General features: G+C 43.5%; 1 protein-coding gene across 2 annotated transcripts in view; it reads right to left on the reverse strand.

Moving 5' to 3' along the window:
- Positions 1–2,460: 2,460 nt before the first annotated feature.
- LOC138663341 (oocyte zinc finger protein XlCOF22-like) overlaps positions 2,461–21,430 on the reverse strand; it is a 75,190-nt gene continuing 56,220 nt past the window's right edge. For both annotated transcript variants that reach the window (XM_069749517.1, XM_069749518.1), the window contains one exon: positions 2,461–4,324. In XM_069749517.1, the coding sequence (XP_069605618.1) occupies positions 3,003–4,324 (1,322 nt within the window). In that variant the 3' untranslated portion in view covers positions 2,461–3,002. The remainder of the gene's footprint in view (positions 4,325–21,430) is intronic.

The following is a 21,430-nucleotide window of genomic DNA, read 5'->3' on the forward strand; positions in this document are numbered from 1 at the left end:
AGCGACTGTTGTCTGGTTTGTACGCTTGATAATTCCTTACCCTTCCCTGTTTTGCTTTTTTCCCCCTCCCTACATACCCTGGTGAATACCTCTGTTATATGTGAGTGTATATTTTGTGTGTGGAGTTTTCAGTTTACCCTTGTCTTTGTTACCCTGTCTGTTGGGTTGGTGTACTGCGGTCCACAGTAGCACCCCCTCTTCCCTGGATGAGGGAAGGGGACAGATGAAGTGCTAATTTAGGAGATAGATGCTGGGACCTCCGCCCTTGCCCTTCAACATCTGAAGTATCCCATGGAACAGGGTGAGCTAGGGCTCCCCCTAGTGTTAGAGCCAGGAAAGGTGCCTCTAGTCTTAGATCATTCGCCAGTCGAATCGTGACAGTCATGTTAGAGAATGTCACTACAATAAAAGAGACTCTCTGATGTTTATTTCAGCCACGGAGTAAAAACGTCCTGCAACCAGCACTTGTTGACCATATAAGATTTGGTACCATCGTTGCATATCGCAAGTTGGGCCTAATGAATAACATTGTAAAGTCAATGCATAAAAATGTAAAAGCATTCAAGTATCCCATTGATACATTTTTAAGATTAGGTGAAGCAAAGATAAAGGAAGGACCTCAGATTCGAAAGCTTCTTAAAGATAAGGAGTTTCTAAAGGTACCGTCACACTGAACAATATCGCTAGCGATCCGTGACATTGCAGCGTCCTGGCTAGCGATATCGTTCAGTTTGACACGCAGCAGCGATCAGGATCCTGCTGTGACATCGTTGGTCGGCGCAGAAAGTCCAGAACTTTATTTCGTCGCTGGACCTCCTGCAGACATCGCTGAATCGGCGTGTGTGACGCCGATTCAGCGATGTCTTCACTGGTAACCAGGGTAAACATCGGGTTACTAAGCACAGGGCCGCGCTTAGTAACCCGATGCTTACCCTGGTTACCAGCATAAACGTAAAAAAAACAAATACTACATACTTACATTCCGTGTCTGTCCTCCGGCGCTGTGCTTCTCTGCACTGGCTGTGAGCGCCAGCCAGCCGGAAAGCACAGCAGTGACGTCACGGCTCTGCTTTCCGGCTGGCCGGCGCTGACAGTGCAGAGGAAAGCAGAGCACCGGAGGACAGACACCGGAATGTAAGTATGTAGTGTTTGGTTTTTTTTACGTTTACGCTGGTAACCAGGGTAAACATCGGGTTACTAAGCGCGGCCCTGCGCTTAGTAACCCGATGTTTACCCTGGTTACCAGGGGACTTCGGGGTCATTGGTCACTGGAGAGCTGTCTGTGTGACAGCTCTCCAGCGACCAAACTGTGACGCTGCAGCGATCGACATCGTTGTCGGTATCGCTGCAGCGTCGCTTAGTGTGACGGTACCTTAAGTTTATTGCAGGGCAAGGAAAAAGCTGCATGAATAGCATACCATTAGTGGTAACTAATTTTGGGGGGAAACTCAAGAGCGGATAACTATGAAGCGTTCGCGAAAAATCTCCTCAAAACATATAAAGATCTTGGCTATAACATGTCCTTCGAGAATAATTTTTTACATTCGTATCTAGACATTTTTCCACCAAACTGTGGAGCAGTTAGCGATAAGCACCGTTAGTGATTTCACTAAAATTTTGTAGCGAAAAGGTATCAAAGAAAATGGAATCCATCACTGCTTGAAGATTACTGTTGGACAATTGTAAGAGATGATCCAATGCAGAAGTACAAGAGACAAGCAAAAAAAGAGTTGTCAATGAATGAGGAGCAAGTGTTGTAGTGCAATTTCTGTAACTGTATTATTCGCAATATTGTTTAGACAGGTTTGAGTTATTTGAATTTTTGCTAAGTTTCCTCTAAATAAATATCAAGAAAATGGCATAACAAAATATTCTGCATCTTTATATTTGCAAAAATAATGTTTCAAAGTACTGAAATTTTTATGCATTAATAATATGTAGCAGTGAAAGGAAAACTCTTTGATGTCACAGACACAAGAGCCAACTAAAAATTTTCATTAGAAACAAGAATTTAGATATTGTTACAAGCGCTATTCACACCTATAGGACATCTAGGGAAAGGGATACATGTGCAAAGACAAATATATAAAAATGTTGCACAAGACAAAAAAAAACCCGGGTGGTGTTTTACTAATAAGATTAAAATGAAAATGAAAAATCTTCTCTGCACTATATAGTGTGAATATTTGCTGAATTTAGTCCTATAAGATACCATCCACACTAATCCCCATCAATTGTGCAAATGCCTACTTGATAAATTGAATGGTTAGTCACACATAGCAAACTGCAATAAAAAAGATATATTCAAAACAACACATATAGTTAAACATCATACACCATGCAATGAAAATTCGTTATCGAATAGCCGTTGTTGATAAAGTGATAACCACAGTTGGCAGGCATAGTTCGTTATTTACTAAGACCAATTGTTAATGGAGTTGTCCATATAATTTTCGTTGATTTTAGTTAAACCCTTGGTAGGGACAATTCTTTATTAGTTATTAGCCACATCTGGCAGACATAGTTCAATATTCAGGCACAGTTTTGATTCTTCATGTTGCCTTAGCAACAGGACAACAAAATAAAGTAGCATTTAATCTTGTGTCAGTTCTATGCAGCACAGATTATAAAGTCATGTGTCAGTGGCTTTATATTGATACTTGCAAATAATGAAGCATGGTGTTAAACTTGTAACACAAGTAGAAATCCTTGTGGGAAACAACGTAGATCTAAATTTCCACTGGTATAGGGAAGATACTCGCACAAGCTGGTGGAAATAAGTCTCAAAAGTTCGCTGCAGGAAATCTCAAAGCAGGGAGCCCCGGTTAGTGACTCACCAGATGTGGTAAGTGCCGCGCATAGGAGTAATCAGCGTGCAACATCACTCGTTGCTCGTGTATGGAGTCCCAAAGGGTTATACTTTTTCTTACGCTTTACGGAGATACTGTTGTCTCCTTCATCAGAGGGTATTGCCCACATTCTGAACATGAAAATGGCTTCTACTATGTGTGAGTTCTCTGATGTTTGATAAGACCACTTTTATTTGTAAAACATTTCACACATTCTGAACATAAAAATGGCTTTTCTCCTGTGTGGGTTCCGTGATGTTTAACAAGAGATGCTTTCTCTGTAAAACATTTCCCACATTCTGAACATGTAAATGGATTCTCCTCTATGTGGGTTCTCTGATGTGTCACAAAACTTGATTTCTTGTTAAAACACTTCCCATATTCTGAACATGAAAATGGCTTCTCCCCTGTGTGAGTTCTCTGATGTCTAACAAGAGTTGCTTTATCTGTAAAACATTTCCCACATTCTGAACATGAAAATGGCTTCTCTCCTGTGTGAGTTCTCTGATGTGTAACAAGAGTTGCTTTCTCTGCTAAACATTTCCCACATTCTGAACATGAAAATGGCTTCTTCCCTGTGTGAGTTCTCTGATGCTTGATAAGACACCTTTTACTTGTAAAACACTTTCCACATTCCGAACATGAAAATGGCTTCTCCCCTGTGTGAGTTCTCTGATGTATAACAAAACCTGATTTCTGGGTAAAACATTTCCCACATTCTGAACATGAGAATGGCTTCTCCCCTGTGTGAGTTCTCTGATGTGTTATAAGAGTTGCTTTCGTTGCTACACATTTCCCACATTCTGAACATGAAAATGGCTTCTCCCCTGTGTGAGTTCTCTGATGCTTGATAAGACCCCTTTTACTTGTAAAACACTTTCCACATTCCAAACATGAAAATGGCTTCTCCCCTGTGTGAGTTCTCTGATGTCTAACAAAACCTGATTTCTGGGTAAAACATTTCCCACATTCCGAACATGAAAATGGCTTCTCCCCTGTGTGAGTTCTCTGATGTCTAACAAAACCTGATTTCTGGGTAAAACATTTCCCACATTCTGAACATGAAAATGGCTTCTCCTCTGTGTGACTAATCTGATGTCTAACAAGTTTTGACTTCTGGTTAAAACATTGTCCACACATGGAACAAGAAAATCTTTTCTCTGCTGTGTGAATTTTTTTATGCTTAAGACCAGACTTTTCAAAGGGAAAACTATTTCCATATTCTGAACGCGAAAACAGCTTTTTTGCTTTAGGAGCAATTTGTTGTTTAATACTTATTTTGTGACTTTGATTTTCCTTAGTAGTCGGTAATGAATCAGAAGACAAGACCTGTTTCATAGGATCAGATGACAGATCTTTGCTGTGAAGGGATGGAGTAATGACATTCACTTCAATTGTATGTTGTGGGATATGAAGATCATCTGATTGAAAAACTGAAGATATCAGCTGTCCCTCTGATCTCCTGGTACAGTTATCTGCCAAGAAAAAAAATCAACTATTATTTTTTAAAGAAATATCTTTAAATTTAATATTTTTCTACTTAAAATGTCTATACAAATGGCAAATTATGTAAAAATATTTATTCACCAGGACAATGACAGTTCACAGTCTAATAAAAAAAACCTTATAGGATGAACCAGTGGATCGTGGTGTTCAACTGTTCGATGGAAAACTGCCTCTCTCAAACTCTATTTGGCTTATGATAGATAGCATACCAAAGGGGCCGTCAGTATACAATTCTGTATCTGTAGATATAGGTGATAAAGACACCCTGACTGAATGGGATGCTAGGTTTAAAACCTTTCCTTTATCATTGAGAAAAGGAAAAAACAATTGAAGGATAGTAAGAATAAGATATCTAAACTATATGGCTAATTAAGACCATATAAAAATCATCATGAAATTATGAATCTATCCAGAAATATTAAAAATAGAATACAAAGCAAGGAAAAAGAAATTGTCCAAAACAGAAATTGGATGGGATGTAATACTAGAATGCCTGAGGCATAACCAAAATCCAAAAAGTGGACTCACCACCTCCAAATATACATTATCATACCAAAAAACACCCAAACAATAATGGGTGGCATAAGAGGCATAAGCAAATGTAATATGTTTAACCCCTTAGTGACAGAGCCAATTTGGTACTTAATGACCGAGCCAATTTTTGCAATTCTGACCACTGTCACTTTATGAGGTTATAACTCTGGAACGCTTCAACGGATCCCGCTGATTCTGAGATTGTTTTTTCGTGACATATTGTACTTCATGTTAGTGGTAACATTTCTTCGATATTACCTGCGATTATTTATGAAAAAAACGGAAATATGGCGAAAATTTTTAAAATTTAGCAATTTTCAAACTTTGTATTTTTATGCCCTTAAATCAGAGAGATATGTCACGAAAAATAGTTAATAAATAACATTTCCCACATGTCTACTTTACATCAGCACAATTTTGGAAACAAAATTTTTTTTTGTTAGGGAGTTATAAGGGTTAAAAGGTGACCAGCAATATCTCATTTTTTACAACACCATTTTTTTTTTAGGGACCACATCACATTTGAAGTCATTTTGAGGGGTCTATATGATAGAAAATACCCAAGTGTGACACCATTCTAAAAACCACACCCCTCAAGGTTCTCAAAACCACATTCAAGAAGTTTATTAACCCTTTACGTGCTTCACAGGAACTGAAACAATGTGGAAGGAAAAAATGAACATTTAACTTTTTTTTGCAAACATCTTAATTCAGAACCATTTTTTTTATTTTCACAAGTGTAAAAACAGAAATGTAACCATAAATTTTGTTATGCAATTTCTCCTGAATACGCCAATACCCCATATGTGGGGGTAAACCACTTTTTGGGCGCACCGCAGAACTTAGAAGTGAAGGAGCGCCGTTTGACTTTTTCAATGTAGAATTGGCTGGAATTGAGATCGGACGCCATGTCGCGTTTAGAGAGCCCCTGATGTGCCTAAACAGTGGAAACTCCCCACAAGTGACACCATTTTGGAAACTAGACCCCTTAAGGAACTTATCTAGATGTGTGGTGAGCACTTTGAACCCCCAAGTGCTTCACAGAAGTTTATAACGTAGAGCCGTGAAAATAAAAAATCGCTTTTGTTTACACAAAAATGATCTTTTCGCCCACAAATTCTTATTTTCACAAGGGTAACAGGAGAAATTAGACCACAAAAGTTGTTGTGCGATTTCTCCTGAATACGTCGATACCCCATATGTGAGGGTAAACCACTGTTTGGGCGCACCGCAGAGCTTGGAAGTGAAGGAGCGCCGTTTTACTTTTTCAATGTAGAATTGGCTGGAATTGAGATTGGACGCCATGTCGCGTTTGGAGAGCCTCTGATGTGCCTAAACAGTGGAAACCCCCCACAAGTGACCCCATTTTGGAAACTAGACCCCTTAAGGAACATATCTAGATGTGTGATGAGCACTTTGAACCCCCATGTGCTTCACAGAAGTTTATAATGTAGAGCCGTGAAAAAAAAAATCGCATTTTTTCTACAAAAATGATCTTTTTGCCCACAAATTTTTATTTTCACAAGGGTAACAGGAGAAATTAGACCACAAAAGTTGTTGTGCAATTTCTCCTGAGTACGCTGATACCCAATATGTGGGGGTAAACCACTGTTAGGGCGCACCGCAGAGCTTGGAAGAGAAGGAGTGCCGTTTTACTTTTTCAATGTAGAATTGGCTGGAATTGAGATCGGACGCCATGTCGCGTTTGGAGAGCCCCTGATGTGCCTAAACAGTGGAAACCCCCCACAAGTGACACCATTTTGGAAACTAGACCCCTTAAGGAACTTATCTAGATGTGTGGCGAGCACTTTGAACCCCCATGTGCTTCACAGAAGTTTATAACGTAGAGCCGTGAAAAAAAAAAATTGCATTTTTTCTACAAAAATGATCTTTTTGCCCACAAATTTTTATTTTCACAAGGGTAACAGGAGAAATTAGACCACTAAAGTTGTTGTGCAATTTCTCCTGAGTACGTCGATACCCAATATGTGGGGGTAAACCACTGTTTGGGCGCACCGCAGAGCTTGGAAGAGAAAGAGTGCCGTTTTACTTTTTCAATGTAGAATTGGCTGGAATTGAGATCGGACGCCATGTCGCGTTTGGAGAGCCCCTGATGTGCCTAAACAGTAGAAATCCCCCACAAGTGACCCCATTTTGGAAACTAGACCCCCCATGGAACTTATCTAGATGTGTGCTGAGGACCTTGAATGCCCAAGTGCTTCACAGAAGTTTATAATGCAGAGCCGTGAAAATAAAAAATATTTTTTTTTCCACAAAAAAGATTTTTTAGCCCCCAAGTTTTTATTTTCACAAGGGTAACAAGAGAAATTGGACCCCAAAAGTTGTTGTCCAATTTGTCCTGAGTATGCTGGTACCCCATATGTGGGGGTAAACCACTGTTTGGGCGCACAGCAAAGCTCGGAAGGGAAGGAGCGCCTTTTTGGAATGCAGACTTTGATAGAATGGTCTGCGGGTATTATGTTGCGATTGCAGAGCCCCTGATGTACCTAAACTGTAGTAACCCCCCACAAGTGACCCCATTTTGGAAACTAGACCCCCCAAGGAACTTATCTAGATGTGTGGTGAGAACTTTGAATGCCCAAGTGCTTCACAGAAGTTTAGAATGCAGAGTCGTGAAAATAAAAAATATTTTTTTTTCCACAAAAAAGATATTGTAGCCCCCAAGTTTTTATTTTCACAAGGGTAACAGGAGAAATTGGACTGCAATAGTTGTTGTCCAATTTATCCCGAGTACGCTGATGCGCCATATGTTGGGGTAAACCACTGTTTGGGCGCACGGCAGAGCTCGGAAGGGAAGGAGCGCCTTTTTGGAATGCAGACTTTGATAGAATGGTCTGTGGGCATTATGTTGCGATTGCAGAGCCCCTGATGTACCTAAACTGTAGTAACCCCCCACAATTGACCCCATTTTGGAAACTAGACCCCCCAAGGAACTTATCTAGATGTGTGGTGAGAACTTTGAATGCCCAAGTGCTTCACAGAAGTTTAGAATGCAGAGTCGTGAAAATAAAAAATATTTTTTTTTCCACAAAAAAGATATTGTAGCCCCCAAGTTTTTATTTTCACAAGGGTAACAAGAGAAATTGGACCCCAGAAGTTATTGTCCAATTTATCCCGAGTACGCTGATGCCCAATATGTGGGGGTAACCCACTGTTTGGGTGCACGGCAGAGCTCAGAAGGGAGGGAGCACCATTTGACTTTTTGAGCGCAAAATTGGCTGTCGTGTTTGGAGACCCCCTGATGTACCTAAACAGTGGAAACCCCCCAATTCTAGCTCCAACCCTAACCCCAACACACCCCTAACCTAATCCCAACCTGATCCATAATCCTAATCACTAACCCTAACCATAATCACAACCCTTACCCCAAAACAACCCTAATGTCAACCCTAACCATAACCCTAATCAAAACCCTAAATCCAACACACCCCTAATCCTAATCTCAACCCTAACCTCAAACCTAACCCTAATCCCAATACACCCCTAATCACAACCCTAACCTTAACCCTAATCCCAAACCTAACCCTAATCCCAAGCGTAACCCTAATGCCAACACTAACCCTAATACCAACCCTAATCCAAACCCTAACCCTAATCCCAGCTCTAACCCTAACTTTAGCCCCAACCCTAGCCCTAACTTTAGCCCCAACCCTAACCCTAGCCCTAAGGCTACTTTCACACTTGCGTCGTTTGGCATTCCGTCGCAATCCGTCGTTTTGGACAAGAAACGGATCCTGCAAATGTGCCCGCAGGATGCGTTTTTTGCCCATAGACTTGTATTGCCGACGGATCGTGACGGATGGCCACACGTCGCGTCCGTCGTGCACTGGATCAGTTGTGTTTTGGCGGACCGTCGGCACAAAAAAAGTTCAATGAAACGCCCATTTCTGACCGCGCATGCGTGGCCGTAACTCCGCCCCCTCCTCCCCAGGACATAGATTGGGCAGCGGATGCGTTGAAAAACTACAGCTGCTGCCCACGTTGTGCACAATTTTCACAACGTGCGTCGGTATGTCGGGCCGACGCATTGCGACGGCCCCGTACCGACGTAAGTGTGAAAGAAGCCTAACCCTAAATTTAGCCCCAACCCTAACCCTAAATTTAGCCCCAACCCTAGCCCTAGCCCTAACCCTAGCCCTAACCCTAGCCCTAACCCTACCCCTAACCTAACCCTACCCCTACCCCTAACCCTACCCCTAACCCTAATTTTAGCCCCAACTGCTGTTCTCCTGCCGGCCGGCAGATGGAGACAGATGGCGGGCGCACTGGGCATGTGTCCGCCATGTTCTTCTGCCGGCGGCCAGGAGGAGCAGCAAAAGGATCCAGGGACACAGGTGAGTATTGTAGGGTCCCTGAATCCCCCTATTTCTCTGTCCTCTGATGTGCGATCACATCAGAGGACAGAGAATTACACTTTACTTTTTTTTTTGCGGTCGCCGGTAAACAGTTAATTACCGGCGATCGCAAAACAGGGGTCGGTAAAACCGACCCCGATCATGCTCTTTGGGGTCTCGGCTACCCCCGGCAGCCGAGACCCCAAAGATTCTCCCGGTGCCGGCCGGCGGGCGCACTGCACATGCGCCCGCCATTTTGAAGATGGCGGCGCCCACCGGGAGACACGAGGAGCATCGGGGGAGCTAGGTGAGTATTGGGGGGCCACCTGGGACCCCTTTTCTCTGTCCTCCGATGTGCGATCACATCGGAGGACAGAGAAATTAAAAAGAGATCGCGTTTTTTTTTTGTTTTGTTTTTTTTTGCGATCGCCGGTAAACGGTTAATTACCGGCGATCGCAAATGCGGGGTGGGTAAAAAAACCCCGAATCATGTTCTCTGGGGTCTCGGCTACCCCCGGCAGCCGAGACCCCGGAGAAAATCGGCCTCTGGGGGGCGCTATTGACTTTTTCCACAGCGCCGTTAATTAACGGCGCTGTGGTTTAAGCACCCTTAGCGGCCGCCGTTAAAAGGCGTATCGGCGGTCGCTAAGGGTTTAAAACATGATACTTTTATTAGACAAAAAAAAACACATTTAAAACAAGACAAGGAATTTCAGAAAAATTACTGATGGAAAAAACACACAAGGAAAAAAGGAAATGGACAAAGCTGCATAACACTATGGCACCTTCTAAATCTTATAGCAAATAGATTAATGGCTGCACTCAAAATTAATCTGTGCTAGAGCAAGGAAATGTGCGATACATGAAATGGGAATAGCATAATGGCTTGTGAAATATATGAAAAAACACATGAGATTCTTAGCACAAGATTTGGCCAAAAGTTGTGAGCCCATCCACCAATCGTCAAGGTAATCTCAGAACGGATGGGTACCTGAGCTGACTGCCTAGTGTGAACACTTACCTATGGCTAATAACGTGGTAAAGCCTGCTTATATAGGAAGCTCAGAACCAACTGTGTTTGGATGTAATTAAAATCACAGCATGGTGAAGGGCGGGGCGTTCAAGTCAGAAAAAATAGTACATAGTAAATATAGAAAAACTGACTGAACAGCAATCTAATCTGAACTGGTGCATAACCAAAAAAGTCATATAGCAAATAGATTAATGGCTGCACTCAAAATTAACACAGTTGGTTCTGAGCTTCCTATAAAAGCAGGCTTTACCACGTTATTAGCCATAGGTAAGTGTTCACACTAGGCAGTCAGCTCAGGTACCCATCCGTTCTGAGATTACCTTGACGATTGGTGGATGGGCTCACAACTTTTGGCCAAATCTTGTGCTAAGAATCTCATGTGTTTTTTCATATATTTCACAAGCCATTATGCTATTCCCATTTCATGTATCGCACATTTCCTTGCTCTAGCACAGATTAATTTTGATTGCAGCCATTAATCTATTTGCTATATGACTTTTTTGGTTATGCACCAGTTCAGATTAGATTGCTGTTCAGTCAGTTTTTCTATATTTACTATGTACTATTTTTTCTGACTTGAACGCCCCGCCCTTCACCATGCTGTGATTTTAATTACATCCAAACACAGTTGGTTCTGAGCTTCCTATATAAGCAGGCTTTACCACGTTATTAGCCATAGGTAAGTGTTCACACTAGGCAGTCAGCTCAGGTACCCATCCGTTCTGAGATTACCTTGACGATTGGTGGATGGGCTCACCACTTTTGGCCAAATCTTGTGCTAAGAATCTCATGTGTTTTTTCATATATTTCACAAGCCATTATGCTATTCCCATTTCATGTATCGCACATTTCCTTGCTCTAGCACAGATTAATTTTGAGTGCAGCCATTAATCTATTTGCTATATGACTTTTTTGGTTATGCACCAGTTCAGATTAGATTGCTGTTCAGTCAGTTTTTCTATATTTACCTTCTAAATCTTTACATATATTTATGGGAACCAGCCCTATAAAAAAAAAAAAAAATGGCATGTGCACGCAATATCTATTGCTAGAAAAACTGCAACTCTGTATTAAAAGCAATATATAATGACTACTTTATAGACAAACCTACACATATTATTCAGTAGGGCATATATGTTCGCCTCTATAAATCAATCTACAAAGTGCCTAGTGCTAAACTATTGCGGTTATAAAAAAAAAAAATCATTTCCATGATAGTTTCAATATTCACGAGACAGAACGTTAGTGTGCTTGCACTGCCTAAAAAAGGCTGAAAGTGCCTAGTGCAAAAAATAACACTGAGATATAATAAAGAGCAGTAGCAGCAGAGAACCTATTTGCAGGAGTTTCAATACTTATGCCTCTTTTTCACCCATTATTGTTTGGGTGTTTTTTGGTATGATAGAATGCCTGAGGACAGATAGTTTTTGAAACCTTAAATGAAATTTAAGGCAGCCCATCTGCTACAGTGATATCAGAGGAAATGTTCTTTATCCACTTAACATCAGACGATGAGAATACATCATCTCAGTTGCCACTGCCCCAGGAACATAGTTTTATCAATTCAGAATTGGATACTCTCCTCTCCACCCACATGATAACCTGTCATCATAAGAATCCCCATATAAAGGTATGGGGAATCGGACACATCAATTTTGGGCCCTAGAAAGGGCGACTTGAATAAAATGTTGCTACCATTGGAGACAAAGTGCATTTTTAGCTTTAATACAAGATGCCCTAAAGGTATAAACGAAGGCTTTACATATACTGCCTTCCTTTTAAAATATACAGACCTTCTATGAGTATATATGTCCCTTGTAGATTAACGGTACCTTCACACATAACAATATCGTTAAGGATATCGTTGCAACGTTTTTTTTGTGACGTAGCAACGATCCCGCTAACGATCTCGTTATGTTTGACAGCGACCAACGATCAGGCCCCTGCTGGGAGATCGTTGGTTGTGGGGAATGATCAGGACCTTTTTTTGGTCACTGATCACCCGCTGTCATCGCTGGATCGGCATGTGTGACGCCGATCCAGCGATGTCTTCACTTGTAACCAGGGTAAACATCGGGTTACTAAGCGCAGGGCCGCGCTTAGTAACCCGATATTTACCCTGGTTACCTGTTATGATCCGGTGACCTGGGAGCCGCATGAATCTTTCTCTGGAGTAGGTGGTAACTGTACTGACCGCAAATCCTGAACTAACACCGCAACTAGAAGTAGCCGTGGGGTGTGCCTAACAAACCCTAGACACCTCGACACAGCCGGAGGACTAAATACCTGTTGTGAATTCCGCTCTTGGGCTCCCTCCGGTGGTTGTAAGTGGCACTTTTGTGAGTTCTGCTCTTGGGCTCCCTCCGGTGGTTTTAAGTGGAATGGCTGCTCCTTGGATTTAGCAGTCAGCAGCTGCTTCCACTAATTGTCTATTCTGCTCGGCTATTTAGCCTGGCTCTTCCCTTCAGCTTGTGCCACTTGTCTATGGTTCCTGGTTGGATTCACATTCTGCTTGGATTTCCCTGATATCCTGACCAGTTCAGCAAAGATAAGTCCTTGCTTTGCTCTTTTCTGTCCACATGTTGTGGACTTCATTGTTCGGTACATTCTATGTTTTTGTCCAGCTTGTCAGTATGGTTTAATTCAGTTAAGCTGGACGCTCTGGGAAGCAGATTTACCCTCCACACCTGTAGTCAGGTGTGGAGATTTTTGTAAACTCTGTGGTGGATTTTTCTAGTTTTTTATACTGACCGCACAGTATTCCGTCCTGTCCTATCTATCTAGCTAGACTGGCCTCCTTTGCTACATCCTGGTTTCATTCTACGTATATCTTTTCCCACTCCACTCACAGTCATTATTTGTGGGGGGCTATCTATTCTTTGGGGATTTTCTCTGAGGCAAGATAGCTTTCCTGTTTCTATCTTTGGGGGTAGTTAATTCTCAGGCTGTGACGAGGTGTCTAGGGAGTGACAGAAACATCCCACGGCTGCTTCTAGTGTGGTGTTGAGCTTAGGAACTGCGGTCAGTACAGGTACCACCTCCTTCAGAGCTTGTCCCATGTTGCTCCTAAACCACCAGTTCATAACAATACCTGTTATGATCTGGTGGTTTAGACACAACATGAGACAAGCTCTGAAGGAGGTGGTATCTGTACTGACCGCAGACCCTGAACCTAGCAACGCAACTAGAAATAGCCGTGGGGGGTACCTGACGCTCCCTAGACCCCTCGGCACAGCCTAAGATCTAACTTCCCCTAAAGATGGAAACAGGAAACCTATCTTGCCTCAGAGAAAATCCCCAAAGGAAAGATAGCCCCCCACAAATATTGACGGTGAGAGGAGGGGAAAATAACATACCCAGAGATGAAATCAGATTTTAGCATAGGAGGCCAGTCTAGCTTGATAGATAGGACAGGAAAGGATACTGTGCGGTCAGTATAAAAACTACAAAACAATCCACACAGTGTTTACAAAATCTCCACACCTGACTAAAGGTGTGGAGGGTAAATCTGCTTCCCAGAGCTACCAGCTAACAGAAAAAATCCATAATGACAACCTGGACAAATATAGAATGCACAGAACAATAATTCCACAACATGTGGACTGAAAAGAGCAAAGCCAGAACTTATCTTTGCAGAACTGGTCAGGAAACCAGGAGAATCCAAGCAGAGATGTGAATCCAGCCAGAGAACATTGACAAGTGGCATAGGCTGAAGACTAGAGCCAGGTTAAATAGCAGAGCCAGGAGAGACGATTAGTGAAAGCAGCTGCTAAAGCTAAACCCAAGGAGAGGCAGTTCCACTCAAAACCACCAGAGGCAGCCCAAGGGCAGAATTCACAAAAGTGCCATTTACAACCACCGGAGGGAGCCCAAGAACGGAATTCACAACAGTACCCCCCCTTGAGGAGGGGTCACCGAACCCTCACCAGAGCCCCCAGGCCGATCAGGACGAGCCAAGTGAAAAGCACGAACCAAATCGGTAGCATGGACATCGGAGGCAACAACCCAAGAATTATCCTCCTGGCCATAACCCTTCCGCTTGACAAGATACTGGAGCCTCCGCCTCGAAAAACGAGAATCCAAAATCTTCTCAACCTCATATTCCAACTCTCCCTCAACCAACACCGGGGCAGGAGGGTCAACCGAGGGAACAACGGGCACCACATATCTCCGCAAGAAAGATCTATGGAAAACATTATGAATGGCAAAAGAGGCTGGAAGAGCCAAACGAAAAGAGACCGGATTAATAATTTCAGAAATTTCATAAGGACCAATAAACCGAGGCTTAAACTTAGGAGAAGAAACCTTCATAGGAACATGACGAGAAGACAACCAAACCAAATCCCCCACATGAAGCCGGGGACCAACACGCCGACGGCGGTTAGCAAAACGTTGAGCCCTTTCCTGAGACAACGTCAAATTGTCCACCACATGAGTCCAAATCTGCTGCAGCCTGTCCACCACAGAATCAACCCCAGGACAATCAGAAGGCTCAACCTGCCCAGAAGAAAAACGAGGATGAAAACCAAAATTACAAAAGAAAGGTGAAACCAAAGTAGCCGAACTAGCCCTATTATTAAGGGCAAACTCGGCCAATGGCAAGAAAGACACCCAATCATCCTGATCAGCAGACACAAAGCATCTCAAATAGGTCTCCAAGGTCTGATTAGTTCGCTCAGTTTGGCCATTAGTCTGAGGATGAAACGCCGAAGAAAAAGACAAATCAATGCCCATCCTAGCACAAAAGGCCCACCAAAATCTAGAGACAAACTGAGAACCTCTGTCAGACACAATATTCTCCGGAATGCCATGCAAACGAACCACATGCTGAAAAAACAATGGAACCAGATCTGAGGAGGAAGGCAACTTAGGCAAAGGTACCAAATGGACCATTTTAGAGAACCGGTCACAAACAACCCAGGTAACAGACATCTTCTGGGAAACAGGAAGATCCTAAATAAAATCCATGGAAATATGCGTCCAGGGCCTCTCAGGGACCGGCAAAGGCAAAAGCAACCCACTAGCGCGGGAACAGCAAGGCTTGGCCCGGGCACAAGTCCCACAGGACTGCACAAAAGCACGCACATCGCATGACAAGGAAGGCCACCAAAAGGACCTAGCAACCAAATCTCTGGCACCAAAAATCCCAGGATGACCAGCCAACACTGAACAATGAACCTCAGAAATTACCTTACTTGTCCATCTATCAGGAACAAACAGCTTCCCCACTAGACAGCGGTCAGGCCTATCAGCCTGAAATTCCTGAAGCACCCGGCGCAAATCAGGGGAGATAGCAGAAAGAATCACCCCCTCCTTAAGAATGCCAACCGGCTCAAGGACTCCAGGAGAATCAGGTGAAAAACTCCTAGAGAGGGCATCAGCCTTAACATTCTTAGATCCCGGAAGATACGAGACCACAAAATCCAAACGGGAGAAAAACAGGGACCATCGAGCCTGTCTAGGATTCAGCCGCTTGGCCGACTCGAGGTAAATCAGATTCTTATGATCGGTCAGGACCACAACACGGTGTTTAGCTCCTTCAAGCCAATGTCGCCACTCCTCAAACGCCCACTTCATAGCCAACAACTCCCGATTGCCGACATCATAATTGTGTTCCGCAGGCGAAAACTTTCTGGAAAAAAAAGCACACGGTTTCATCAAAGAACCATCAGACTCCCTCTGAGACAAGACGGCCCCTGCCCCAATCTCAGAAGCGTCGACCTCAACCTGAAAAGGAAGAGAAACATCCGGTTGACGCAACACAGGGGCAGAAGTAAATCGGCGTTTAAGCTCTTGAAAGGCCTCAACAGCCTCAGAGGACCAATTCGTCACATCAGCGCCCTTCTTCGTCAAATCAGTAAGGGGCTTAACCACACTGGAAAAGTTGACAATGAAACGGCGATAGAAATTAGCAAAGCCCAAAAATTTTTGAAGACCCTTCACAGATGTGGGTTGGATCCAGTCATGAATAGATTGGACCTTAACAGGATCCATTTCTATAGACGAGGGAGAAAAAACAAAACTCAAAAAAGAGACCTTCTGAACTCCGAATAGGCACTTAGACCCCTTCACAAATAAAGCATTATCACGAAGGATCTGGAACACCATCCTGACCTGCTTCACATGAGACTCCCAATCATTGGAAAAAATCAAAATATCATCCAAATATACGACCATGAATTTATCAAGATAATTGCAGAAAATATCATGCATGAAAGACTGGAACACAGATGGAGCATTAGAGAGCCCAAATGGCATCACAAGGTATTCAAAATGGCCTTCGGGCGTATTAAATGCAGTTTTCCATTCGTCACCCTGTTTAATACGAACAAGATTATATGCCCCTCGGAGGTCAATCTTAGTAAACCAACTAGCCCCCTTAATCTGAGCAAACAAATCAGTAAGCAAAGGCAAGGGGTATTGGAATTTGACCGTGATCTTATTAAGAAGACGATAATCAATACAGTGTCTCAAGGAGCCATCCTTCTTAGCAACAAAAAAGAAACCCGCTCCCAATGGTGACGAAGAGGGCCGAATATGCCCTTTCTCCAAAGATTCCTTAACATAGCTCCGCATGGCGGCATGCTCTGGCACTGACAGATTGAAAAATCGGCCCTTAGGGAACTTACAACCATGAATCAAGTTAATAGCACAATCACAGTCCCTATGTGGAGGAAGGGAACTGGACTTGGGCTCATCAAATACATCCTGGAAATCCGACAAAAACTCAGGGACCTCAGAAGAGGGGGAAGAGGAAATTGACATCAAAGGAACGTCACTATGTACCCCTTGACAACCCCAACTAGTCACAGACATAGTTTTCCAATCCAGCACCGGATTATGTTCCTGTAACCATGGAAATCCCAGCACAACAACATCATGCAGGTTATGCAACACCAGAAAACGGCAATCTTCCTGATGTGCAGGAGCCATGTACATAGTCATCTGTGTCCAGTACTGAGGTTTATCCTTAGCCAAGGGTGTAGCATCAATGCCCCTCAAAGGAATAGGGCTCTGCAAAAGCTGCAAGGAAAAACCACAGCGCCTGGCGAATTCTAAGTCCATTAAGTTCAGGGCAGCGCCTGAATCCACAAATGCCATGACAGAAAAGGACGACAATGAGCAAATCAGGGTCACAGATAAGAGAAATTTAGGCTGTATCGTACTAATGTAACAGACCTAGCGACTCTCTTAGTACGCTTAGGGCAATCAGAGATAACATGAGCCGAATAACCACAGTAAAAACACAGTTTATTCTGACGTCTGAATTCCTGCCGTTCTATTCTAGTCAAAATCCTATCACATTGCATAGGTTCAGGACTATGCTCAGAGGATACTGCCATATGGTGCACAGCTTTGCGCTCGCGCAGACGCCGATCAATCTGAATGGCTAGAGACATAGATTCGTTCAAACCGGCAGGCGTAGGAAAGCCCACCATAACATCTTTAAGGGTTTCAGAAAGACCTTTCCTGAAAATAGCAGCCAGAGCCTCTTCATTCCATTTAGTGAGCACAGACCATTTTCTAAATTTCTGGCAGTATAACTCTGCCGCTTCCTGACCTTGACACAGGGCCAACAGTGTTTTCTCAGCATGCTCTACAGAGTTAGGTTCGTCATACAATCATCCGAGCGCTTGAAAAAAATGCGTCTACATTCAATAATGCCGGATTCCCTGTTTCAAGAGAAAAAGCCCAGTCTTGCGGATCACCACGCAGCAAGGATATGATGATTTTCACCTGCTGAATGGGATCACCTGAAGAACGGGGTTTCAAAGCAAAAAACAATTTGCAGCTATTTTTAAAGTTCAAAAACTTGGATCTGTCCCCAAAGAACAAATCCGGAGTAGGAATTCTGGGCTCTAAAGCCGGAGTCTGGACAACATAGTCCTGGATACTCTGTACTCTTGCAGCCAGTTGATCCACACGAGAAAACAAACCCTGAACATCCATGCCAGAGCATATATCCTGCACCACCCAGATATCAAGAGGAAAAAAGAGACAAACCAGAGCACAGAAAAAAAAATGGTTCAGAACTTTCTTTTCCTTCTTTTGAGATACATTTAATTCATTTTTGGCCACTTGTACTGTTATGATCTGGTGGTTTAGGAACAACATGAGACAAGCTCAGAAGGAAGTGGTATCTGTACTGACCGCAGACCCTGAACCTAGCAGCGCAACTAGAAATAGCCGTGGGGGGTACCTGACGCTCCCTAGACCCCTCGGCACAGCCTAAGATCTAACTTCCCCTAAAGATGGAAACAGGAAACCTATCTTGCCTCAGAAAAAATCCCCAAAGGAAAGATAGCCCCCCACAAATATTGATGGTGAGAGGAGGGGAAAATAACATACGCAGAGATGATATCAGATTTTAGCATAGGAGGCCAGTCTAGCTTGATAGATAGGACAGGAAAGGATACTGTGCGGTCAGTATAAAAACTACAAAACAATCCACACAGTGTTTACAAAATCTCCACACCTGACTAAAGGTGTGGAGGGTAAATCTGCTTCCCAGAGCTACCAGCTAACAGAAAAAATCCATAATGACAAGCTGGACAAAAATAGAATGCACAGAACAATAAGTCCACAACATGTGGACTGAAAAGAGCAAAGCCAGAACTTATCTTTGCAGAACTGGTCAGGAAACCAGGAGAATCCAAGCAGACATGTGAATCCAGCCAGAGAACATTGACAAGTGGCATAGGCTGAAGACTAGAGCCAGGTTTAATAGCAGAGCCAGGAGAGACGATTAGTGAAAGCAGCTGCTAAAGCTAAACCCAAGGAGCGGCAGTTCCACTCAAAACCACCAGAGGGAGCCCAAGGGCAGAATTCACAAAAGTGCCATTTACAACCACCGGAGGGAGCCCAAGAACGGAATTCACAACAAATACCCCTATAGATGGAAATAGGAAATCTAGCTTGCCTTAGAGCAGAACCTCAAAGGATAGGCAGCCCCCCACGAATATTGACTGTGAGTAGGAGAGGAAAGACACACGTAGGCAGAAAACAGGATTTAGCAAAAGAGGCCACTCTAGCTAGATAGGAAAGGATAGGACAGAATACTAAGCGGTCAGTATTAAAATCCTTCCAAAAATATCCACAGCAGATAATATAAAAAATTCCAACATCAAACTAAAGACGTGGAACGTATATCTGCAACTCCTGAGAATCCAACTAGACTGAGAAAATACTGACACAATCTAAGCTGGACAAGAAAAAACAAATGAATAGCACTGAAATATAAAGCACACAGCAGGTGTGCCACAGAAACAAAACCAGACACTTATCTTTTCTGATTTGGCAGCAAGGCAGGAGGAACCAGACAGAGATCCAACACCTCCCAAAAACCATGGACAACTGGCAAGGACTAATGAATCCTGCACACCTAAATACCCCAGTCAGAACTGCAATCAGCAGATACACCTGACCAGAACTGCAACCCAGGGACAACTGCATTACCACCTACAACCACCGGAGGGAGCCCAAAAGCAGAATTCACAACAGTTACCATTGTAAAAGTTAAAAAAAAAAACACTACATACTTACATTCTGATATCTGTCACGTCACCCGGTGTCAGATTCCCTGCACTGACTGTGAGCGCCGGCCGGAAAGCAGAGCACAGCGGTGACGTCACCGCTGTGCTCTGGCTCTGCTTTACGGCCAGCACTGACACAGTCAGTGCAGGGAAGCTGACGCCGGGGGACATGACACATCAGAATGTAAGTATGTACTGTTTTTTTTTACTTTTACAATGGTAACCAGGGTAAATATCGGGTTACTAAGCGCGGCCCTGCACTTAGTAACCCGATGTTTACCCTGGTTACCCGGGGACTTCGGCATCGTTGAAGACAGTTTCAACGATGCCGAAGTCTTTCCCCGGATCGTTGGTCGCTGGAGAGAGCTGTCTGTGTGACAGCTCCCCAGCGACCACACAACGACTTACCAACGATCACGGCCAGGTCGTATGGCTGGTCGTGATCGTTGGTAAGTCGTTTAGTGTAACGGTACCTTTAGTGTGCCCTGCAGAGGGGAAAGCACTGTCATGAAAATCATTAATATTTAAATAGTAAAGGAAATGATTATTTGGCCTGAGTCCCAGTAAAAGATCTAACCATATGAAGCTAATGACCACCTCTTGTAGGATGGCCAGACTTACATTATATAAGATCCACCCAGTTTAAATAATACTGAGGAGTAAAATCCTTTCCATAAGGTCCGACCGGTAACCTTCTCTAAACCACATATAATGCAGAACAACAACACTCTAAGCTTAAGGATGGTGCCCACATGAGGCACAGTAGGACTCTATGTACATATCTAAAATTATTATCTTATCCTTTTCTTGTTCCACCTAAGTTTGAGGATCAATAATGACAGTTAAATAAACCCCCAGTAGATGTATAAAATAGCTTTTAAAAAATCTAATGCAGGAGATGAGAAAGGCTTGAGAAAGTTTTACTTCAATGGACCAAAACGTCGCTGTCACGGGCTAAATAAAATAGCTCCTTTTTTCACTTATAACGGTGTTCTGCTCCTGCTTTTTGGATTCCTACATTGGAGGTTTGGTCTATAAATGTTAGGGGTCGAGTTCCCACTTCTGCACGGGGGGAATCTCGGGCCGTTTCTGCTGCGGTCTCCCATTCTTCTCCTGCCGCAGTGGAGCCTGCTCAGCGGAGACGTCGGTCCTTGCGTCTGGCTCAGTCTCACTCTGTGCTTAGGCTTGCTGTTGCTTTTCCAGCTTTTGCCATTAAAGCCAGTGCTGGGCAGCAGCGAGCGGATGCTTTTGGGACTAAGTCCTGCTTTTTCCCTTCTGAGCATGCCCAGGGTGAGATCTCCCGTTGGAGATCGAGGGTCACATGCTCAGATGTTGCAGCGGTTCCCATTGGTCCTTCTGGAAGGTCCTGAAGGTGCTAACTTCTGTGGCAGCTTCCCATTGGTCCTTTATTGGAAGGTCCTGAACGTGCTGCAGCTATATGAGCTTCGCATGACCGCACGGCCATGCGCTAGTGTACAATTGCATACGTGTGTTTGTTGATGAGTGCAAGTCGTTCTTTAAATACCCCTACCCTATTGTATGACTGTTCGCGTAAGGTGTATGGCTGCTATCTAGCGCCCGACTAACCTCTCAACGTGTTACACACGAATCAGCGTCTAT

The sequence above is a fragment of the Ranitomeya imitator genome, chromosome 2, assembly GCF_032444005.1.
Source record: "Ranitomeya imitator isolate aRanImi1 chromosome 2, aRanImi1.pri, whole genome shotgun sequence".
Classification (NCBI taxonomy): domain Eukaryota; kingdom Metazoa; phylum Chordata; class Amphibia; order Anura; family Dendrobatidae; genus Ranitomeya; species Ranitomeya imitator.